At 43.1% G+C, this 23,534-nt stretch overlaps 1 protein-coding gene across 4 annotated transcripts; it reads right to left on the bottom strand.

The window, feature by feature from the left end:
• Window positions 1–2,856: 2,856 nt before the first annotated feature.
• Window positions 2,857–10,781, bottom strand: LOC137441979 (protein NDNF-like). 4 transcript variants are annotated; one of them, XM_068140049.1, is made up of 5 exons: window positions 10,472–10,781; window positions 10,329–10,374; window positions 8,045–8,234; window positions 6,146–6,279; window positions 2,857–5,136 (listed from the first exon to the last, which is right to left on the bottom strand). In XM_068140049.1, exons 3-5 carry the CDS (start codon window positions 8,224–8,226, stop codon window positions 3,785–3,787), a joined length of 1,668 nt encoding a protein of 555 aa, XP_067996150.1. In that variant the 5' UTR covers window positions 8,227–8,234; window positions 10,329–10,374; window positions 10,472–10,781; the 3' UTR covers window positions 2,857–3,784. The 4 variants fall into 4 exon arrangements, with proteins under 4 accessions (XP_067996150.1, XP_067996149.1, XP_067996152.1 ...); XM_068140048.1 differs by having other exon boundaries at window positions 10,329–10,781; XM_068140051.1 differs by having other exon boundaries at window positions 8,045–8,162; window positions 10,329–10,781.
• Between the last annotated feature and the right edge of the window lie 12,753 nt (window positions 10,782–23,534).

Raw genomic sequence — 23,534 nt, 5'->3', positions numbered from 1 at the left:
TATCACATCCACTTTGAAAGGTATTTATATTTGTGATGAAACTCTAAGGGGGAATAAATAAATAGATTAAGTGGAAAAAGGAATAACAAAATAGATCATTCTTCATGTCAGTCAAATAGTAACTCATAAATATTATGAGTTCTTGGACTCACTGTCAGAAACCTCTACACTGCTTTTAGTGTAGAGTGAAAGCAGTAACTTTCAAAGCATGAAACTTAAATGAGCTATTATTAATGGTTATGTTTCAAAGTTTCCAGCAATAGCAGTTGTGTGAAATATTGAAGAGCCCCCTTGCTGTAGAGATTTGGGGCTTATGGGCATACACAATGGCAAAGTTAGAAGCATGTATTTTAATATCTTAGCATTTTGGGTATATGCACCTGATTTCCAGAATGCAAATGGTAATTCATGAGGCTAAGCCCACAGAGGAAGGGCATGTGGATATGAACCTGGTTTTCTTTTATTACTTGCCTTAGCTGTTTCTGATCTACCTGACCCCAAATTGCCATGTGGAGGAGTGGCTTAGCAATAGGAGCAATTCTGTAAATAGTGCTGGGAAGAGATGCATAGCCTCAGACTTTGTCAGCTGTGACAGGACTTGAGATGTGGTTGTGGAAGCACACAAAAACTTGGATCCACCACTGAACACTAGGAAAATTGCTTTGGCTTGATAGCAATGTTGAGGACTTCCTTTAAATGATCCACAAAAGCAGAACATTGCTTGTGAAATGTTCTCCATGAAGACATCTGTCTGCATTTCCTATGTGACTCAGGTTCAGTAGGGAGGGGGAGCAGATGGGAAGAGCTGATGACAGCTTAAGACAGGCTGGCTCAAAGGAATTCAGCTTCCTTGGAAATTCAACAAGAAAAACTGCAGAAAGCATAAAGAAAAGCAAGGAGATAAATGTGGCTTTGGAAATGTTTATTGGCAGACTGCAGCAAGCAGGGTATGGACATGAGTGAACTGAGGACAGATTTGTGGTCTGGTGCACATAAGCAAAATTACAGTGGAAAGATTGGTGGAGAGGAATATTCCCTGTGGCTCCTAGGGTCTGTATCACAGACCATGGCTGGCTGCATGCATAAGCAAAGTGGGCTGCTACCTGGAGGGCAGGTTGCCTGCTCTGCTCAGATTAAGGACAATGGATTTTGACAGAACAACACATTCCTCTCTATAGCTAAGTTCTTTCTCCCATATGCAAGGGCCTTTGATTATGGAGGGACTGCTCCTCCTGTGAGCAAGAGACTAGTATCAACCTTCCCCCTGCAGCAACAGTAGTCACTACTCTGAATCACAGCCTGGGCTGCAGAAGGAGTAAGTTGTGGTCTTAAGAGCTCCACAATGGTCTCTGCCTCGGTCAGTCCTCTGCATGTGGTAAGGGCCAGAGAGAGGTGGAGTGAAGAAGAGGTGATGAAACCAGGAGGAGGAGAATCTCTTGGCTCTTCTTGAGCCTTGAAATATCTCCTGATCTCCAAACCTACACTTTCCTCCTTTTGGGTTCTGATTAACTGTCGGTGCTGTGCCAAGCCTTTGCTCAGCTCTCCTTCTGTCTCTTTGTCAAGCCTTCTTGCTGAAGCTCTAAACCAGGTTTTGGGGAGAAGTCTAAAGCCATTTCTGTTGTGTAAGACAGTCATCAGTAGAGGGACTGGCATCAGACAATGTGCCAATGTAGCTTTTCTTCCAAGTGGCATTTGTGTGCAGTGAGCAAAAACACTGCAAGGGGTAGATTTAGATTGGATGTTACCATGAGAGTAGTGGAACACTAGAACAGGTTGCCCAGGGAGGTGGTGGAGGCCCCATCCCTGGAGATATTTAAGGTCAGGCTCAACAAGGCTCTGAGCAACCTGATCTAGTGGAAGATGTTTTGCTTACTGCAGGGGAGTTGAACTAGATGACCTTTAGAGGTTCATTCCAACCCAGTGTGTTCTGTGGTTCTATAATGGGCTGAGCCCAGTGGATTACGAGTATATTGTATCTGCAGTTGAAGAGATCTTCCTGTTATTCCTCTACTGGTATTAATGGTTGTTATTGCAGTCACTTCTATGATATCTAAGTGAAGTTCATCCAGATTATAAATGCCTCCAAATGAGGAGGAAGGCAGAGGAAAATATTACGTTTTCCCAGCAGAGATGACCTCTGTTGCTCTTTGAGCTCAGACTATTTTTGGCAGGAGAAAATGAAGAGAAAGCTTGCCTTAGAAAGAAGGCAGTGTAGCTGCCAGCCCATGTAATTAGCCAGAAGGCCCACAGATTGCAGGGAGGAGGTCACAGAGCATGTGGCTCCTGTGCTGGCACTGGTCAATCCAGAAGAGTGCCTGCAGGAAGGTACAGCTTAGCCAAAGCCCACATAGTGCAGCTGATCCCATGTGAGGGCAAACCCCTTTCTTCTAGGACTAATGAGTCTGCTAATGTACAGCCTGCACGCTGCAGGGTGCACAATGCTGTGCAATGTTTGGATTGGGAAACACAGAATCCTTTGTGAATGCACAGAGGACCCCTTCACTCCTTACTGAGTGCCTCCAAGCTTGCTTGCAGGTAATAATTATTCAGAATAAACTAGAACCCGAATGACCCTGAATGACAGGCAACCTCCTGAAATATACAGGAATGGAATTAATCATTGATATCTCTGCTTACTGTAGTTGTAGAGGAAAAATAACTACAGCAGGTAAGATTTCTCTGTCAAACTCTGGGTCAGTGAACCTGTCATATCACTTTATATGTATTATGTATTTTCTTCTGATAGTCGAAGTTGAGTGTGAGGGGATAATTATGAATACTTCTGAAAAACTTTAATGTGTCTCTTGGCATCTAAGAAAGGTAATCAAGTAAAGAAGACAACACCAAAAAAAAGTTTGTCAGGATTTTTACTACAAATATTTTCCTTTCATGGTATTTAATAGAAACCACATATAATTTTTCCTAAAGCAATGCATTCATTGATACAGGCTGGGTTAAGCATGTCAAGAGTGAGTATATTACACTCAGGAGTTACACAGTGACAGACATAGGCTTGATATCAGAGGCTCTAGATAAAAACCTCCTTTCCATGGCAAGATTCCTTACTTGCTGCTTTTCTCAATGGGAAGCAGCACAGCAGAGTATTAGTATACTCCCCAGAAGAGCTGCATCCAGAGCCAATTCCATTTTGTCCATCTCTAGCCAAGCACAGTTTTTCTATAGAAATGAAGGCAAAGCAAACAAGCAGGTAATAGGGGAAGATATGTGTCAGCCTACTTCACTCGAAAGTATGGAGCTTTACATCAGTTCTGCTGCCTTTTAAAATGTTTTTATCCACATCCCTGTGCGAGCAGCAGGGAATTTCATTTTCTCAAGAGTAGCCTGACTCGTGGGGTCTCTCAGTTCCTCATTAGCTGATGGAGTTATACAAAGTGGAAAACTCTCTGAGACTTTAAAATAATGTGTGTTTCTTAAGAGGCATTTTCCATCACTTCTGTGTTGGATTTCAGAAGCACTTTAGGTAACCAATCTATTTCCCATGGGTGTCATTGTGGGTATTTTATTTCCATGTGCATGGATCAGTTCCACAGATCTGCTTTTGATTTCTGAATGAGACAGCTGAGGGGGGGGGGGGGAAATACAGGAGAGAAGATGCAAGAATAAGAGTAATCATCTAGAAAACTAAGATGTTTCCTCCACAGAATCTCAGAACTGAAACTTTTTGTGTACCAGCATGTTTTAAACTGCACAGGCTATGGCATGGGCTGGCAGAGGTTTTGATAAATCTTCAGTCACTCACTTCAAGACATTTCTTTAAAAACCTTCAACATTTTTTTCTGGTCTTCACAACTTTGCTGTGATATCTGATAGGGATGCCAGATGGCCCAAAGAGATAAACATCAAACAAGTAAAGTGTCCCTGCATCCAACCCTCTGATGGTCTCAGTGGTGACAGCTCGCTGGACGTTTGCATCATAGAAATACTTGCAAAGCACTTTCTCTGACTTGTGCCGAGATTCAGGTCCAGCGCATCTGTCCACACTCTGAAGTTCCATCCAGACCTGGTCTTCTTCAATCCTTTTCTTGTATACACAGTACTTGCTCTTCTCTTGTGTTCCTAGCCAGGCAATGGTGACAGAGTTGCAGGTCCTCAGTTTACTGAAGGACTTGATTTTTAAGCTCTCTGGAAGAAGTGGGAATAAGGGCTTGTGGAAGTAGGGGGAAACCTGTACTTTTACTGAAGAGTTAGATTGCTCTGTGGACCTCAGCTGCACCACATATGTATCCAGTAGCTTTCCCTTCAATGAGAAATACCTCAGTCCTGAGATGTTTTCCAAAGCCACTGTTTTACCATTCTTTGTTATGTGAACCTGTACTTGGCCTTGACACAGCTGGAAGCTGAACTGTATTTTCTTGTGCTTCGCCTGGTACTGCAGATTGTAGAATTGTTGGTTTTTCCCATCCAAGACAACCTGAATCACTTTCCCATCTTTCAGCTCCATCACCTTAGGTACAGGTTCTTCCAGGGTCCTTGCAAATGTCCCAGTGTAAGCAGCACTGGCATTTGTGAGGAGATTGACAACAAAAACATCGAAGTAATATTGAGTGCTGGGACTGAGATTGGGCACTGTGTAAGTGTTCTTGGTACCCATACATATCTGCCTGACTTCACCACTGCTCCCTTTATTGATGATACTCAGTTCACTGTTGGACAATATCATTACCTGCTGTGGTTCAAGAAGGTATGGAGAGAGAGACAAAGCTAGTGCAGGTGGCAGTTTCATTCCAGAAGATCTGATTGCTGTCTCAGCAGCACATAAGCTCTTGTAGTTGTGCTTTTCATTAACTAAAAGACAGTACTGGATGTTTTCTTTATGTAGTAAGACAGAGGGACTGTGTTTCCAAGTCAGAGTCACTGTTGTATGCCCAATGCCAATAACATCTATGCGTGGATCCGTTGGAAGCTCGGGGTAGAGGTGCCCGGATGTTGTGTCAGTAGTTAAGTAGACCGTGATGTGTGTGTCTCGCTCGGTGGATAAGAACTCCAGCATGTAAAGGGCAGAATGAGAAGACATACCCATGTAAGTCTCTACAGAATTTCCCTTATAGTTAAAAATGGTGGACACCATGGTTGGAGACCTCTGAGATTTTGAGACCTCTTGTGTATCATGATCACCTGCAGGCAAAAAGCAGACTTGTAACTTCTATTGTAACAGACGTGAAATAAAGCACATCACATAGGTTTTATTGTTCATATGTCAGGAAACATCCCATTTTCTTCCTGAAAACAATATACATAACTGAAATTCTTTTTGCTACTGGCAATGTATTAAAGTAAAAATTGAGTAGGCTTTATTTTAGCAGTTCAGTTGTAGAATTGTGTTTTCAAAAAGGCTGTAATTATAAACCCACAGCTTCTGAAAGCTTGACTTGTGTAGTGTCTGATGTCCCAACAATTTTCTTTGTCTGGTTGCTGTCTTTTTGAGTACTCTTCTTCAAGGATACTCATACTTTCTATGAAAGGAGTCATCTTTGGTTTAGTTTTATGCCATTGCCTCCTATGAAGAGGAAAAATTTACCACTTCAAAGGAACATTATTTGAACTCCTCGGTTGGGTGTACCTGCCTGACAGGTGAGAACTCGTTAATGTCAGCTTTCAGACTTCAGTTTGAAAAGTTAATTCAAAAAAATCATAGTGGAGAATGGAAGTTGCTCTTGGGCTAAAGGCAGCATGATGCCTGCTGCTATGGTAGATGGTATTCCTAGAAAAATTACCATCTGAGTCTTCTCCACATCACTGTGGAAGACTCCACATTGCTGTGGAGAACAAAATTTAAGCCACTAAAAAAAGAGCTGAGGGAGCAGAGGCAATTTTGGGCAACTCCAAACACCTTATGATCCCACCTTTGTCAGTGGGATCCTGAAGACTCAGAGCTGTCTACAGATATGAACCATTGTTACAGAGATTTTCACAGGTAATCCTTCATTTACTTGAGTTGATGATAATATCCCATGATCTCCCATGTTTAATGCATGGAAACAGGGATTTCTTCTTCAGCCCGTGGCAGTTTACAGCCAACGGAAGCATGAGATGTTAAAGCTTGTGGGGAATTTCCTGTAACAGAACTCCTTATGAATAAATGAGGCTTGCTTTGCCTCTGCTTAGGCAAAGTTGAAGGTCTTACCTCGTGCTGCTTTTCCAAGGAAACTTGCTGAAGCCTTGTATGCAAGTATGCTCCACTCGATGGGAACATCACAGGGGGTCACTGTTATTGTGAAAGGTGCAAGGGCTCTGCCTTCCTCCAAAACAAAGTAGTACCTGTAAATGTGGTTTAACCAGAAAGAAAGTATCAGGAAATTCAGGCCTGCCTGAGACTTCTAATAACCAGCTTTTCTGATGTGTATCACTCCATTGTGGGTAGAAGTGACTGTTGCTTTTTGAGGTGCATCAACTCAAGGGGATGGTCAGTGTCTGAAATCTTCAGCTGTGGGAAGAATATGTGCTGTATGTTTTTCTAATCCACAAGTACTTGCTGAAAGTTTTAGCTGCTTACCATGGACACGGAATTTCAACACACTTCAGGTGAATCATATAACCATAGAATGGTTTGGACTGGAAGGGACCTCCAAAGGTCATCTAGTCCAACTCCCCTACAGTCAGCAAGGACATCCTCCACTAGATCAGGTTGCTTAGAGCCTTGTTGAGCCATACCTGAACATCTACAGAGATGGGGCCTCAACCACCTCCCTGGGCAGCCTGTTGCAGTGTTCCACCCACCCTCATGGGAAAGAACTTGTTCCCAACATCCAATCTAAATCTGATCTTCTCTAATTTCAAATCCCTGCCCCTTGCCCTGTTACTCCAGGCCTTTGTGAACAGTCCCTCTGCAGCCTTGCTGTAGGCCCCCTTCAGATAATGGAAGGGTCACTATTAGGTTTCCCTCCAGCCTTCTCTACTCCAGGCTCAAAAAGCCTATGGCAGGGAGGTTGCAACTGGATGATTCCTGAGGTCCCTTCCAAACCTAACAATTCTATGATTATGGATAGGTCATGTTAACCCAGAGGCCTGGCTTTCATTCATGATATGGCTACTGAGCCAGAGTCAAGCTTCACTGGAAAAAGTTCCACATTCTTAAGTCTTTTAAGGCAAAAATTTGTAATGTCTGTTTCCTGTTCTGGTTACTCTGGGGTTTATAAGGTCCATACCTGATCATGCTAAACTGTGCCACAAGAGCATAGAGAAATTAATATTTTTTTTTCTCTGAGTTTTCAGTACCCGTTTGCCTTTAACAAGGAGAGCTCCTAGTTCTGCTCTTCTGAGCATCATCCCATTACATAACATGTGCCATGTTCCAGTTTCTGTGCAGTGCATGTCAGGACTGAACCATCTGGCTCACCCTCTGCTCCATGACTGTACTGCTTGAGTGTATGTCAAAACCTCTATGTGCCCATCACCGTTCAAGTGGTGTCTGAAACCATTTGAAGTCTGTCTCTTCCCAAACAAGCAGATCAATTTTTGCTACCCAAGAGGCAATGCCAGTTATAATATGTACACCACCTACGTATCTAGATATGGCAGAGAAGTTTTCACGTAGTTTGGGGAATTGAAGAGTCTGTGGAATTTCTGTGTGCACAGCACTTTTGTCCTTAGCAAACTTTAGTGACATCCAACAAAAACACTTCCATCATACAGGACACTGGCAGAAGTTTTTTTAGTAAGTTTGCATATATATTCTGTTGATTTTTCTCTTCTGCAGTGAATGTAGGAAGGCTGACATGTCTGCAGTTCTGAAGCCAGGCTGCTTGCGTGACACAACTGTTTGCGGTTGGAACCCACCAGTTCTGTATCACACCCCAGAAAACTGTCTGCAATGCATACATGAGTCTAACCTTCACTTCAGAGGGTCATTTCATATTCTGGGCTATGTAAGGATACCTGAGCTTGACAGCCATGGGGTATTTCTCTGGAAATTCAACAGATACTAAGACATCTGCAGGAGCAGAGCTTGGCTTGTACTGGTAGCATGCAGCTACCAGAGTCATGGGGAAATATTTGAGAGCAGGTGTGACTGATTTGCTCTTACCTTTTAGGTATATCCTTCAGCAGGTGAATTGTAGTTTCCTTACCATCAGTGAGTATCAGGGAGTGGTAGAAATTGAAGAGATCAGTCTTGAGCCTCTGTTGAGATCTGGTGGTAGGTGCTTTTATGGAATGACACAAGCAAGCCACCATGAGAAGATGGAGAGGCAGATAAAAGCAGAACATCTTCAGTACTGCAAAATGAGATGAGACAAGTGAACAGCAGCTACTGTCTTGGAGGAGAAAACCACTCTTTCTGTGCCTTTCCTGTTATTGGTGATAATCACAGGTTGCCAGGCATTCAAACAGTGGCTATCTGCATTTTACAAAATAGTTTAAAGTTCATGGAGAAATATTTCTCAGAAGAGCTTTTTGCAAAGATTTCATGGCAGAAGCTGCTATTAGGTCTTTTATTACAGAAAAATGCAATCTGTGTAGCGCAGGGGTAATATCAAAAGGCAATCCTAGAAAATCCCGTTTGTTGCTGACAGAATGAGTGGAGAATTAAACCTGAAATATTTTTTTACTACTTCATAGTGTTGTTTTGCTAAATTTCAAGGATGGGCTATTTGCAATGTAGCTGTCACTTTGAAACTCATGGGAGGTCACTAGATACCAAACATTGCTTCTGCCGCTCTGTGTCAGATATATTGTCATTTTTGTTTCACCCATCATGACTATAGACATGTGTAGAGAAGAGGATCAGAATAAATTATTCAGTGCATTGTATGATACTATTTGATGAGAAGTGGAAAATCCTGGAAAAAAAATCCCCAAATTGATACTTTGAAGGTTTTAAGGTCTTTGTGTATCTGATTTGGAGGAAAACTTTATCATTCTAGCAGCTGGATAAATGATTCTGAGATTTTGCTGTTGGCCATCCCTTTTACACCTGTATCACTTCCAGCACATCTCAGCATCTGCTGTTCATTTGAACTTGTAATGGCTCTATTGTATGCACTCTGATAAGACTATGTATGCTAACTTGGCTCCCTTTTGCGAGATAGCTTTATTACCAGCTTTGAATCTATGAATGAAATGTACATAAACAGTCCCAGAAATCATCTCTGAAAATGCAGATGTTATTTAATCTGTGCTGTTTACATTGCATAGAGCTGCACAGACAGGAAGCTCCTAACTAGGACAAGAAATTTTGTCAGTATGCTGCTACATGAGGGTATTGATTATGCTTACAACTTTTAATCTCTTCTGCATCCAGTTTCACACAGAAAGGAAAGGGCATGAAAGGGAGAAGGAAGTGCATAGACTTGCAATACAGGTACCAGCTGTAGCTCAGGGATTTGAAAAGCAGAGGGAGCTCTGTGAGCAAGATCTCTTTTTTTGAGGAAAAAACTAGCTCATTGCATCTTACAAGCAGCAAGGAATAAAGATTCTGGTTAAATCTGATTGTTGGCTAATGACACACAAGAACATAAACACAAAGCCTCCATCCCTTTTAATTTTTACTCTTTTCTGACATGATCCCTTTCCTCATGCTGCCTGCAAATGTAAAGAAGCGTTTAGGGACTTTAAAACTCCCTGCAATTCAGCAGACCTGCTGTCCATTACAATTAAAGTGACTTCATAAAAAGAACACTTCCTTTATAGGGCACCATATCAAACATGCACATTTAAATATAGTATTGGATGGATCTGTAGATTTTTATGTACAAATTTGTTTTCACCTGTGATTCCCAAAGTATTGCAAGTCTATGGTATCGATGAGATGATTATTGAAATGAGCACTCCCAAGTCATCTGACTGTCTTACTTAACATCCTAATAAAGTTAGGATATTTGCTCTTTGTGATGCTTTTAGCACCTGGCTGAATGCAAGATTAAACAGCCATCTGAACAAGCTGATAGCATAGTTAAGATTTTTATAGCTTTCCGTATGTGACCAAGTCGCTACTTTGCCACTTTGTTATTCTTGTAGTCTAACTATAGCTTACAGATTCAAAACATAACCCCAAATATTTTGTTTTACCTTTGACAGTGGAATCAGTTTCTCTGTGCTTCGAAGAGGATGAAAAAAAAAACCCCAAAACAGCAGAAGAAAAAGTCTTTCCACTGCTTAAATGACAGGATCTTACAAACCACACTGATAGCACAGCAGCTCAGTTTTTCTTGTCCAGGAAGATAAACAAACCAAGCAAGCAAGCAACCAACCAACCTATAATCAGCTTATCCCAAAGAGAACATCATCCTAAAGGCTGATTTCACTTGATTACACAGACAGTATACTCTTAGACTCGTGGAAATATGTTAGACAAAAAATATTCTGCTTACCTATTGTGTTCTGGCCAAATGATCCCCAGAGTGCTTGCTTTCTTTGCTGAAAAGGCATAAAATAAAACAACACAGGCTTTTCAGATCTCTGTAGACAGATGAAAAACAAAACTGTGCAATCAGTTTAACAGAACAGAACTGACTTTTCCATATGGCTCCTGAGTAGTCTTAGTAAGTAAAATGCTTGCAGTCTTTCAAGGGGGAAAAAAAAAAAGCCAGAGAGTTTTGGTATTTTCTTAAATTGTATGGATTCAGAAGTTGGTTTAAACTTGCATAATTTGGAAGTCTTCAAAGTCCTGATGGTTGCTTCTTCCGTGATAGAGTTCCTTCTGGAGTGCTGTGAAGCAGGTTTGTGTGAGCTGTCTCCAGACAGCAGGACTTTATTCCTGTGCAGTGTCAGCCAGACTGTTAGAGCAGCCTAATCCCAGTGGTGGCTGGCCAGAGAGCAGGTCTTTGACAGAATGCTCAGAGAGGAAAGCGTAGCGGGGGGGAATGGAAAGAACAAATACTGTTAACCCTTGTTATCCCTTAACTCAAGCTGGCCAGGGTGTACTAATCTACTCTAGAAAGCTTCTTTAGCATTAGCAGCTTGAAGGCCATTCCATGGAGCATGTGATCTCCTTGCCCACCACACTGCAGAAGTTTCATGTAATTTCAGGTGTTTCTGGTGCATTTTTTATGGCTCAACAGGTGCTGACTGGCTCATAGAAGGGAAGGCAGAAAAGCTGTAAGAGAGGGAATGCTCTGCATTTTTTAGGCAGACTGGAATTAGTGATCCTTTGAAGACTGTCAGGAACCTACTGAATAGAGCTGGGCAGATTTCTTGGCTTGTGGAGGCTGTGTAAGAAACAAATGCCACAACTGTATGGGCTGGGGGAGTATTTGTGGTGTGAAAGCATTGTGGCTGAGGGGGCAGGCAGGAAAAGGGTGCATGGGTAGTGGCTCACAGTGAGCGCAAACAATTGCTCCTGCAGCTAGGGCTACAAAGCAGTTGTAGCAAAGCCATGGTCCTGAAAAGCCCTGCTCCTGCTGAGTGGGAGCTGAGTACAGCCAGGATTCATGTCTGCACTTCTTAGCCTCTTGGCCTAAGATGTCAGGAAAGGACCCCTGTGGGGATGCTTGTCATCCACCAGCACCCCCAAGCTGTTTTATTGAGAGCAGCCCTGAAGAAAAGAACTTGGGGGTGCTGGTGGATGAAGAGCTTAACATGAGCCACCAATGTGCACTTGCAGCCCAGAACGCCAATCTTGGGCTGCATCAAGAGCAGCATAGCCAGCAGGTCAAGGGAGGTGATTCTCCCCCTTTACTCTGCTCTGGTGAGACCCCATCTGAAGTACTGTGTCCAATTTTGGAGCCACTATTACAGGAAGGATCTGGATGTGCTGGAGTGTGTCTAGAAAAGGGTCACGAAGATGATCAGAGGGCTAGAGCACCTCTCCTATGAGGACAGACAGAGAGAGCTGGGGCTATTCAGTCTGGAGAAGAGAAGGCACTGAGGAGACCTTATTGTGGCCTTCCAGTATCTTAAGGGGGCCTACAAGAAAGCTGGTGAGGGACTTTTTAGGGTGTCAGTTAATGATAGGACTGGGGAAATGGAAAAAAAAGTAGAAACGGGTAGATTCAGATTGGATGTTAGGAAGAAGTTCTTCCCCATGAGGATGGTGAGGCACTGGAACAAGTTGCCCAGGGAGATGGTAGAAGCCTCATCCCTGGAGGTTTTTAAGGCCAGGCTGTATGTGCCTCTGGGCAGCCTGATCTAGTGTGAGGTGTCCCCGCCCATGGCAGGGAGGTTGGATGATCCTTGAGGTCCCTTCCAACCCTAACAATTCTATGATTCTATGTGTGTGCTCAGTTTCTTCAAGTCTGCTCAGAAAGGCAAGCTCCAGAAACCTGCATCTGCTCCTAGGCAGGCAAGGGCCAAAGATGAGTATGGTGGGGAGGCTGGGCCTCTTATTTATTTACTTGGAAATGAAATCTCTTGTTCAGTATTTGAAGAGAATGACTTGCAGTAGCCCTGTTAAAAGAATGAAAGTGGGTAGGAGTCTTGATACAGGCAAAGTATGATCAGAGTACTGATCAGAGTACTCAGGCACTGTGGATGTAGGAAGGGACATGGCAAGATGTTTGCTAGACATCTAGCAAAACTGGTGTAAAACAAATAGGATTTTCCAGACAAATTGTCAGTCTGGCTTGAGATACATAACAGGTAGTGTCTGGGTAACAATCATGGCAATTAATGATGGGATGAACTCGCCTTCTTATCCTGCCTGAACCTTCCCACTGCCATCAAGACACACCACCACCCAGGGCATGAATCAGCTACCAGGGAAGGCAATGGGAGTCTTTCCACTTGCCATCATTTCAGCTGTGTTGAGCCAAATGCTTGAAGAAATGTTCTGTCTCCTACTGAATAATGTGGTAAGGATGTCAGGTGAAAGAAGCTAAGATGGTTTAAGTATGGAAGTAGTCCATTTCCTCTTACAGTGATTTCTTGCGTGCTTCCCACGTGTGTGTGCTTACGTACTTTGCTGGAGCACCATGCCTGTTCATGGATTTAGAGGTTCACTGAAGCAGTAGCAAAAGGAAAAAAAATAGTACGTTCTGTGGAGAGAATTAAGAGCTAAATTCATGACTCATACAGCATGACTGAACTCAGTGGTGTTACAACAGAGGTATATCAAACCTTTGATTTGGCATAAAATTGATACAACAGACTTCTCACTAGGAAAATGTAGTCTGTAATGAGCCAGCTCTGCTGCTCCTCAGAGCCAACTCAGTGACACCAGGAGGGCTGCTCAAGAGATCCTTCTTTCGTCCTAACCCTGTTGGCCATCAACACCTTTCACAAATACAAGAGATGACTGCCTTTGGCACCACAGACTCGATTTATGCTCTATTATGTGGTAGCTCTGCTAAAAGATCAGAAATGCTAAAGACAAAGGAGCTTTTTTGGAACTGGAGTACAGTCATACCATCAGAGGATCTCACTTGAAGCCTTAAAGATGCTTCAGATATGTATTTTCTGCAAATCCAGCCCCAGTTTCTATATCCACGTGAGGAATTTTGCAAGGAGGAGCATCCCACATTCCTGACAGCACTACTGCTAGCTCTGTCCAGCAGCGTTTGGTGGCTCTTTCACAGTATCACTGCCCCAGCCCACAAACACACCTTTGATATGCCTTTGATAACCATGCAGCAGCGCACGGCAAGAGGGATGCAAAAAACTGACTGTATTTCTCATGGGAATTCCCCTGCTGTGGCAACCTCCCTTTGATGGTCAAATCACCTTCATCAGGAAATGATATCGGTGTGAAGGGTGAAGAAAGCTGTAGTCCCCCATTAGTAAGATACATTGAAGAGTGGTATCAGGACTGTACAATCTTCCCACCTGCTGCCCGGCTGGATCAGGCCCTGGCTGCAACCCAGGCCATTACTCAGGCACAGACACCTTCCCTGCACCCCTAGCCCTGTTAAGGGAGTTCTGTTTCACGAAGCTCTGCAAGCACATTAAAAATCCGTGGAGAAACAGAAATCTAATCTTCCAGTTATGAGACAAGTTATTCTCCTGTTTTACATATGCACATGTTGTTAGACTTTGGCTCTCAACTACCTATCTGCCTGCAAAACACCTTCTTAATTAATTTATAAACTGTGTTCATAGCCTTGAGTGGAAGTAGCTATGCATGTCTGACATTACAAAATGTCTTTCATATCAAATCTGCAGGGGGAATTAAAGCATCCAAATGCATTTTGCTTTTTCCATGGCTTCAAGTTCCAATCTATTCCTCCTTGCAAAAGTATCTGAATTCTCTCTTGTCTTTATGGCTATGGAAAGGGCTGGGGGCAAAATTTTATAAAGGTTCCCTCCCACTTGTAGGGATTATTGGAATCATTGCTTGATGGCTACTGGAGTTAGTATGTCCTTGAGAAATTAGCATACTTCTGGTTAGGTTAGTATTATTGCTCAAAAAAATATCTTCACAGACACACAGCTGGGCTCCAGAAAGGATCACACTTTTCTTTGAAGCTGTGAAAAATGAGCCTAAGCAAAAGTCTGGCACTTAAAACCTGTTGGGGGTACCACAGTGGGGCAGCTGTTTCTGTTTCTTTTGGGTTTTGTCAAATCCTGGCAATTCACAAGCACTCCAAGGACTGTGATAAGAAAAGCCCTAGTGTGTTCCAGTTCAGAGGCATTAACAAGCAGGAGGGATGGGGGATTGCTTGTAAGTCAAAAGCAGACTCGGAATTTTCCTGCAGCATGTACCCAGGTGAGAGTATAGGAGGAGGTTGCTTTGGAAGCTGGTGGCTTGGCCTGCCAGTACCTATTTGTTTTGCAGGAGAAAAAGCCAGTGGCTTTCTACATTTTGGATCCATAATTCCCTTTATGGCATGTTTTTGTTGAGAAGTTCTCCAGGGTATTATATAGCACTAACTATTGTACCTACTAAAATGACACATGATTTCTTTTTTTCTTATCTTCCAGCTTAAGATGCTCACACCTTTGCACTTTTAAAAGTTCTTCTGTTTTCTTTTTTTCTTTCTTTTTTTCTTTTTTTCCCTCCCTTTCTTCTGATGAAACTAAAGATAGTCTTGTAGGGTCTTTCACTAAGTAACAATCTAAAGATTATGGATATACAATTACCTCATTATTTTTTGTTTTCCATATTTTAAGAATGATTACAGTTGGTCAGTGAAGTATGTTGAGAGATCACATAATCACATAGAATCACAGAACTACTGAGGCTGGAGTAGACCTCTGAGATCATCAAGTCCAGCCTATGACCTAACACCACCACATTAACTAGATCATGTCACTAGATGCCACATCCAATCTCTCCTTAAACGCCTTCAGGGACACCAACTCTGCCCCCTCCCTGGGCAGTCCATTCCAGTGTCTAATTACCCTTTCCATGAGGAAGTGCTTCCTAACATCCAACCTAAACATCCCTTGGTGCAGCTTCAAGCCATGCCCTCTCATCTTGTTACAAGTTGCCTGGGAGAAGAGCCTGACCCCTACCTTACTACAGTTTTCTTAGATGTGATGTAAGGGAAATTTCCTGTGCAAAGCTCTGACCTTGTGGGATGTGAGAGACTGCTTCTGAGGTTACTATATCAAACTTAATGGGAAAACTCCTTATTTTTATGACAGATTTTTTTTTCCTCTACCAATGTAGATTCAAGGCAGCAGAAAAATATTCAAGTCCCCAGCAAGGAGGAAATATTACAGAATCACAGAATGTTAGGGGTTGGAAAGGACCTTGAAGGATCATGGAGTTCAACCCCTTCCTGCCAGAGCAGGATCATCTAGAGTAGGTCACACAGGAATACATCCAGGCACGTTTTGAAAGTCTAAGCAGCCTGTCCCAGGGTTCTGTCACCCTCCCAGTGAATTTTTTTTTCCTTATGTTTACATGGAAAACAGCTTCTTCATGAAACTGAAGAGAAAAACATACTGAAGGTCCTGAGCTGCTATTTTAATTTCGCTTTCCTCTTACCATACTCCTAGGATTTCATAATTTTATGTTAAATCCTGATAATTTATGCCTTAGGAAACACCTACAACATTCCCTTCAAGCTATCAAAGCAATTTGGGCAGGTATGGAATAAGACCTCACCCTTAGCTAAAAGCTGCTGGTTATCTCAGTCAAGAAAGTGACAGGAAGGAAAGAAGTGTCATTGTCCCTCAGTGTACCATTTTAATAGGGTAATCCTGTATTTTGTGTTTTAGCTACACTGTTGCTTGGTTTATATGCCAAAGGATTAAACTCGTATAAATAGAACTAATCCACCATGGTGGGCAAGGAGCATCTCAGTGTTTCCTGTGGTGGAGGTTCTCAAGTGCTGGTTTAACTCCTTTCACTAACAAGTTAGAGAGTGGCAGGGAATGCTGAGCACCTAGACTTGCACTTAACCCTCCTCTGGAGGGAGGCTCTCCAGTTCAGTGCAACTCCACAAAATTGTTAAAAACCCCTTCAATCTGTCCAGGACGTCTTTCATCCTCTAGGAGCTGGTTTAATTTACAGTATTTCTCTTCCCTCTTGGGCTCTGGCGGACCCCTCTTCCTTCACATACACAGGGGAATTTGCAGACAACTGAAATTTCCACTTACAGCACTGAACAATTTTTCACAGGTATGTGATGATCCATCCTGGCTTTATTTGTCCCCATGGGATGCATCAGTTTGCTCCAAGGAGCTTTAAGCTATAAACTGCCTTTCACAGTACTGGAAAGCAGCCTACATTATTTTTCCTGTCCAGACTCCTCTGCAGTGGCTGGCAGAGGAGGAGTTAACCACTGACTTCTTTTTTGCCCTGCTGGAGTCACTGGCATCCCATCTGGTTCAGGCTGTCTGTAGCTCTTCCCATCGTTCTCCGGGGAAGGCACTACAATACCCAGGAATTTTAACAATCCTAAACAGATTGGGGGCCACATATGGAGAAAAATGATTAGATTAGAAGAAATCCAATCACATTTGCTGTCTGAGCCTTATATTTTTAAGTATTTGGGTTCGAGCTTTCTGCTCAATTACAAAGGTTTTACATGCAACAGAGATGAAGTTGTTATGTTCCCAGAGGAACAGTATCCATTTTAATGTTTGGTTGTAGGAATTTAATTAATAAGTTACCATTGCATCTACTAAAATCTGCCACTTTTGCCATAAATCATCACAGTGACCTAATGTTGTGATAGTCAGACTGTGTAGAAGGAATACAGACCACGCTCATGCATATGTATGCAGAAGGCGAAAAGTAATCTCTGTGTTTTGTTTACTCTGCCTTATTTACTCTAATGGTTTAGCGAGTTTTCTGTTTGGTTTTGTTGGTTTGGGCTTTTTTTGCTGTTGAATTAAAAAAGCCCTGTATGTTTCCTGAGAGAGCTTAACAATAAGAGTTTATTTCTGTGAAACAACTTTATAGCCAAAAATCTTTATTGAGCAAATCCCTATGAATGTTGAGTATAAAAGTGGACTTTTGTTTTGGGGATGGAGGCAGGTTAGCCCTTGTGCTAAATCGTTACACCCCTCCTCCCTGTGGCAGAGGGTTAGGCCCCACATTCTGCAGACTGCAGGTTATCCATTGCAGTGCCAGCATGGTCTGGGTAGAAACTCTGACTTCATCTTTATCAGCTGTGTCCTGGGGTGAGTTGGTCTGACATATGGTATTCCAGATTTATATTTTTGATTTATGCCAATTTCCTTTTGCCCTTTTTCATAGGAGAACAGAGGAAGAATCAAGGAAGTGAAACTTTTAACAAAGACCAAGTAACTGCTGATAAGTGTCTACTATGAGAGAATTAGGCTAGACTACTCCCAACACTATTGTTAGGGAAGATAAAGTCAATTCCTAAAGGAATTAATCTCTTCATAATCACATCTGATGAGTATCTTTATTGTCCTAGCTGAGTGATTGCACTGCTGTCAGCAGGGACTTCTCTTAATTGACCAAAAAAAGTTTTTTTCGCTGCAGTACGCACCTGACTCTTCTGATGGAGGGAAAAAAAAACTAATAAAGCATCTTGACTTTATTAGAGTTGGGGAGAAAGGTGAGGAAAGAAAGTAGATTTTCCTCAAAGGATCTACTCAAAAATATAAAGCAGGTTGTTGGAAAAATCTGTTTGAAGGAATAACATCTCTCTGCCATCATATTCAACTACAAGACTGCAAGGGAATGAACTTTGCCTTCACGCTCCAACATGACAATCTGATTCAGCCACAGAAGGAAGCTGAACTAGGGAATGTGCACTGCACTGGTATGAAGTTGTGAAATCCAACAGGCAGCTAAGGAAAGTCAGTAGTCTAAATGGTCAAGACAATGAGATATTTGGGCCAAGCTGGCTTTACTCCTGGGTTTCAGAAGCCCACACATCTGAACTTCCGAGCAGCTGATCAAGTTAACTCCACTGTACTCTTATGAACAAGCCAACAAAGTATTTTCTGAGTTTTGGTTTGTTGTTGTTGTTGAATTTTAATACAAATGTCCTGCCTTTACAGAGCAAGCCTTTTTTTTCTTTTTACACAACTTCAGAAGTGCTTGAGGGCCTCAACCTGTAAGTACTACTCATGAATGATTAACAAGGCTTCACCTGACAGTGAAGTTAGGTATAGGGGTGCGTGGTTATGAAGTTGAGCCTCTGGCCCAGAGAACCCACCCTGGCTTTTAAAGGTGATAAGAACGTGTTTGTTAGGGTGTAATTAAAAAAAAAAAAAGAAAGAAAGAAAATCAAAACCAGTTAAAAAATGAAGGCCACAAATAGCACAGCTCAACCAGAGAGAGGCCCCTTATCTTTGAGATCGAAACCCCACACAATTTCATCATCTGTTGTGGCTGCTTAATGCACAACAGAGGCTGACAAATCTGGAAGTCTGACCACATATTTTCCACTTATTAAAATGAAATGTGTATGACCGTTGCTCCAAGCTGCTTTGGGAGTACCTATCTATTAACTTTCCACATAAGAGATTTCCCTGAGATTTTCCATTTCTCAAAAAACCTTTTCCAAGCTGGCAACTCCCACAGGAGGATCTGAGACTGCAGCTATCTTCATTATTTGGAAAGCCTGAGGGGCTGAAGTCCGCACTGCATACCATGGTGCAGGTGAGAGAGGCCGGGCCCATATGCTGGGTTTTCCCCAGCAAACCATTCACAGCATTGTGCTGCTCTGGGCAGCCCCACACTAGAGGAGCATGCTGAATTTTTTCATAGAGGCTGAGCTCAGCTCTGGGGACTGGCTTTGTTCTCAGCCATAGATGCCTAAAAGCTATGGAGAGACAGCATTGGGATCTGTTAATGCTCAGAGGCAGAGATTGCTGTGATGCCTTGGTGAAAATCTTTCTCCCCCTGAGCAACCCCTGACCACCTTCCTGAACATCCCTGCTAGCTAATGGCCTGCACTCTGCTGACATGTCCACACTCCTTCCCTCTAAAGAGGGAGGAAAATGAGTGGAAGCTGGTAGGAAATGGTGTAAGAAGCTGCTCTTTCCTGGTGGGATAGGTCCAATGTCAAATGTGGTTAGAATAGAATAGAATAGACCAGACCAGGTTGGAAGAGACCTTCAAGATCATCACATCCAACCCATCGTGCAACACCACCTAATTGACTAAACCATGCAACCAAGCACCTTATCAAGTCTCCTCCTAAACACCTCCAATGATGGTGACTCTACCACCTCCCTGGGCAGCACATTCCAAACCACATTCTGTGTGGTTTGCAACACACGGTGAGAGCCTTCTCTGAAAGTAGAGGATACAAGTCTTCCTCCTGCTGGAAGTACTTCTGTAAAATTGCCAACTCTTGCCAAGCTGCTGCAGAGCCAGAGCTCAGTTTCAATCAGTGTCTTTTCACTGATGTAGTCCAAGCACTCATTTTATTGCACAAGTGGTAATATATATCTCTATATATTTATCAGCATTTAAAATATGCAGATGCAAAGGCTTCAAACTGTGCATGTTTTTAAGGTGCTGTCATAGAGGTCCTCTGTCTAATTAAAATCTGTTTTGGCTTTTGTTGTTGATGGTGTTTTATTTGGTAAAAAGAGAAAAAGCCTGCTTTCTCCTAGATGCTCTCTCTGGGCTTTTTGTTCCACAGGCGGCTTGATATGAATGGATGGCATAATATTAGCTGGCCAAAACAAAGGAAAGTAAGTCCTGCCTGGTACTTTGTTGGTTACATTTCCTTTGAGCTTGGTCTCATACTTTTTCACCTTCCACTCCATGTATTCCCATCCCAATTAATTTCATTTCATACCCATCACTGAGAGCTTTAGCAATGAATCACACAATCACAGAATGTTAGGGGCTTGAAAGAACCTTGAAAAACCATCTAGTCCAACCCCCCAGCCAAAGCAGGATCACCTATACCAAATCACACAGGAACACCTCCAGGTGGGTTTTGAATATCTTCAGAGAGGTGGTTGCTTTGTGCAGGATCTGTGCCTTGCACATGGGAACATACAGCCTCAGTTACTCCTGACTGTGATTCCCTGCAATGTCAGTATCAGTATCACTAAGGTTGGAAGAGACCTCAAAGATCATCGAGTCCAACCTGTCACCACAGACCTCATGACTAGAGTAGGGAGGACACTACTGCCCACTGCAGGCTTGAACTCACAACCTTCCCATTAAGGGTCTTGTGCGCTACCAACTGAGCCACAGTGTTGCAGAAGATGGCACTTCCCTGTGAAGAACATTGACTACACTACTGGTGGTTACAGTGTTCTCCCCATTTCTAATTTTGTCTGCACTTTCTAATTTTGTCCCCACTGCAGAGGGACCTCAACCAACTGGATGGAGGGACGGAGTCCAATGGGATGGCATTTAACAAGTCTAAGTGCCGGGTGCAGCACTTTGGCCCCGGCAACCCCATGCAGAGCGACAGGCTGGGGTCAGAGTGGCTGGAGAGCTGCCAAACAGAAAGGGACTTGGGGGTGCTGATTGACAGCCGCCTAAACATGAGCCAGCAGTGTGCCCAGGTGGCCAAGAAGGCCAATGGCATCCTGGCCTGCATTAGGAATAGTGTGGCCAGCAGGAGCAGGAAAGTCATTGTGCCCCTGTACTCTGCATTGGTTAGGCCACACCTTGAGTACTGTGTCCGGTTCTGGGCCCCTCAGTTTAAGAAGGACATTGAGACACTTGAACGTGTCCAGAGAAGGGCAACAAGGCTGGTGAGAGGCCTTGAGCACAAGCCCTATGAGGAGAGGTTGAGGGAGCTGGAATTGTTTAGCCTGGAGGAGGGGAGGCTCAGGGGTGACCTCATTGCCCTCTACAACTACCTGAAAGGTGGTCGTAGCCAGGAAGGGGTTTGTCTTTTCTCCCAGGCAACCAGCATCAGAATAAGGGGACACAGTCTCAAGCTGCGCCAGGGGAAGTTTAGGCTTGAGGTGAGGAGAAAGTTCTTCACTGAGAGAGTCATTGGTCATTGGAATAGGCTGCCTGGGGAGGTGGTGGAGTCACCATCCCTCTAGGTGTTCAAGGGGAGATTGGACATGGCACTTGGTGCCATGGTGTAGTCATGAGGTGTGTGGTGACAGGTTGGACTCGATGATCCTCGAGGTCTCTTCCAACCTTAGCGATACTGTGATACTGTGGTACTGTGATCTTTGTCATTCTAGATAGGTGTGTGTCTTTGGTCTGCCCTTTCCATTCAGCGGGGTATAGCCTTCTTACTAAACCCAGAGTCAGAAAGATTAAAGAAAGTTTGGGGAATGTTTGCAAACCCTGGCAAAATCACAAACTCTTCTCGGTTCCAGAAACAAACCTAAGTAAATAAACATCTGGAAATAATAGCAACAGTTTCACAGCAACATCAAAATGTAACTGGTAATGGTTGTGGTATGGCTGAAGCACCTTATATTTTCCCTATATTAAAATACCAATTTCTGAACCACATATAGAGCCTTAGGCTGCAGTTTGCCAGGTTGTGTCGTCCTTGAAAATTTTGCCATCAAACATATCTTAAAAAGCAGATTGATGGCTCCTGTGTGGTGATATTCTCTGTATTTCTGTCCATTGGCAATGGACAGCAGGCACCTATGAGAGATGGCATGTCAACTTCCTAATTGCACTGGAAGGTGTATAGTATCTGAAGTACAGACCAGATCTCTGTCTTTGACCTTGGGAGTCCTGAGACAGCATATTTGCCTACTGCTTTTGGCAGGAGGTGATACAACCTGACTGGGCTTTAGCACTTCACATAAACCTCTGATGGGACTTTAAGACAAACACAACACTGAGGCCTTGACTGACTGGTGTACCAGCCTTGGATGTAACAATTTACTGTGAAGTGAGAAGAGTTTTCTGAGGGGAGAGGGCCATATTTCTGGTGGCTCTGACTGCTCTATAGGGTGAGCCCACATATATGATCCTCCATATTTTACTGGGGAGACTGGTTTTGCAGTTAACATGCACCTAAAGAACTGTAAGAGTAAATAAAGACTGTGATCAGATTGATTTGCTATGTCAGCTTGGATGATTTCTTTTACTTTAGAAGCAAAATCACTCTATGACATGCATGTTTCTTCAATGACAACCCTTTCCCCTCTCCTATGTTAATAGACAGAGCAATTCCAGCCTCTGTGATATGAAGCCTTCCAGTGGGTTAGCTCCAGCACAGCTTTACAAGCATTTTCTGTGTGTAGGAGTGGGGCATGCAGGGCAGTGATGGGAACGCAGGTGGTGAGGGGCAGTGTCAGATATGAGATTTAACTGAAGCCAGTATTGCACCAGACACGGAGATGTTTCTCATGAGGAGCAGTCCTTGTGAGACAAAAAAAGGGTGGCCGAAGGGAAACCCTTTCTATGTGGGAGATCTCTTTAAATCATCTTTTAAAACTAAAATAGAAGAAAAGAGCATGTTGACTTTTTGGACAATAGCAGTGCTACTTGGTGACAAATTTGGTAGTTGCTCCTCTAGCCTGTCATTCAGAAGATTTTAGCTTAGATTCTTGCCTCACCTGCTGTGTCTCTTTATATTAGAAAGAAGAGAGTCCCTCCTTGCAGAGCTGTTGCTAGCCAAAGGACAAAATACCAGACAGCATGACTCTTGTGCCTCTCTGTCACAGGTATGAGGAAAGAAAGGACCATTATTAATGGAAATCGAATTTGTAATGTGTGGTCTGTTTAGTGCTCCTGCAGATTGAAGAACAGGTGTGTTTATAATGCTGGAAAGGAGCCATGCTAGGAATTATAGATACATTATCATAATTAGAAGCAAGAATACATTTAGTAGAGTGAAATAATAGAACTTCCAGTTTAAACAGGGGTATCAGACCCAGCCAGGTATCCCTGAGGAAAAACGTAGTATGCACCATATAATTCTGCAGTAAGGAATATAGCAAGGAATTCCTCCTACTTGGGTCTCCAACCCTAGAGCCTTTGGAAAGCATGCTCTTTGTTGATGTAAAAAATTCCTCTCTTTAGACAGGAATGAGAATTTGTACGCTTAGGGATGCCACTTGTTTAACAAAATGGACATAAATGAGAGCACAGGTGGCCTCTCTCCCTCATGAATTAGTCTTGAGACTTCAAGTATGCGAGGTGTAGCTCCTCCTATATTTAAGTCACAGTATCACAGTATCACAGTATCACTTAGGTTGGAAAGGACCTCGAGGATCATCGAGTCCAACCTATCAACACAGACCCCATGACTAGACCATGGCACCAAGTGCCACGTCCAATCTCCCCTTGAACGCCTCCAGGGTCGATGACTCAA

This window comes from Melanerpes formicivorus, unplaced genomic scaffold (genome assembly GCF_026170545.1).
Source record: "Melanerpes formicivorus ecotype bairdi unplaced genomic scaffold, bMelFor1.0.p_v2 SCAF_6, whole genome shotgun sequence".
Lineage (NCBI taxonomy): Eukaryota > Metazoa > Chordata > Aves > Piciformes > Picidae > Melanerpes > Melanerpes formicivorus.
Note: the sequence above shows the minus strand (reverse complement) of the source record. Positions and strands in the feature narration are given on the sequence as shown.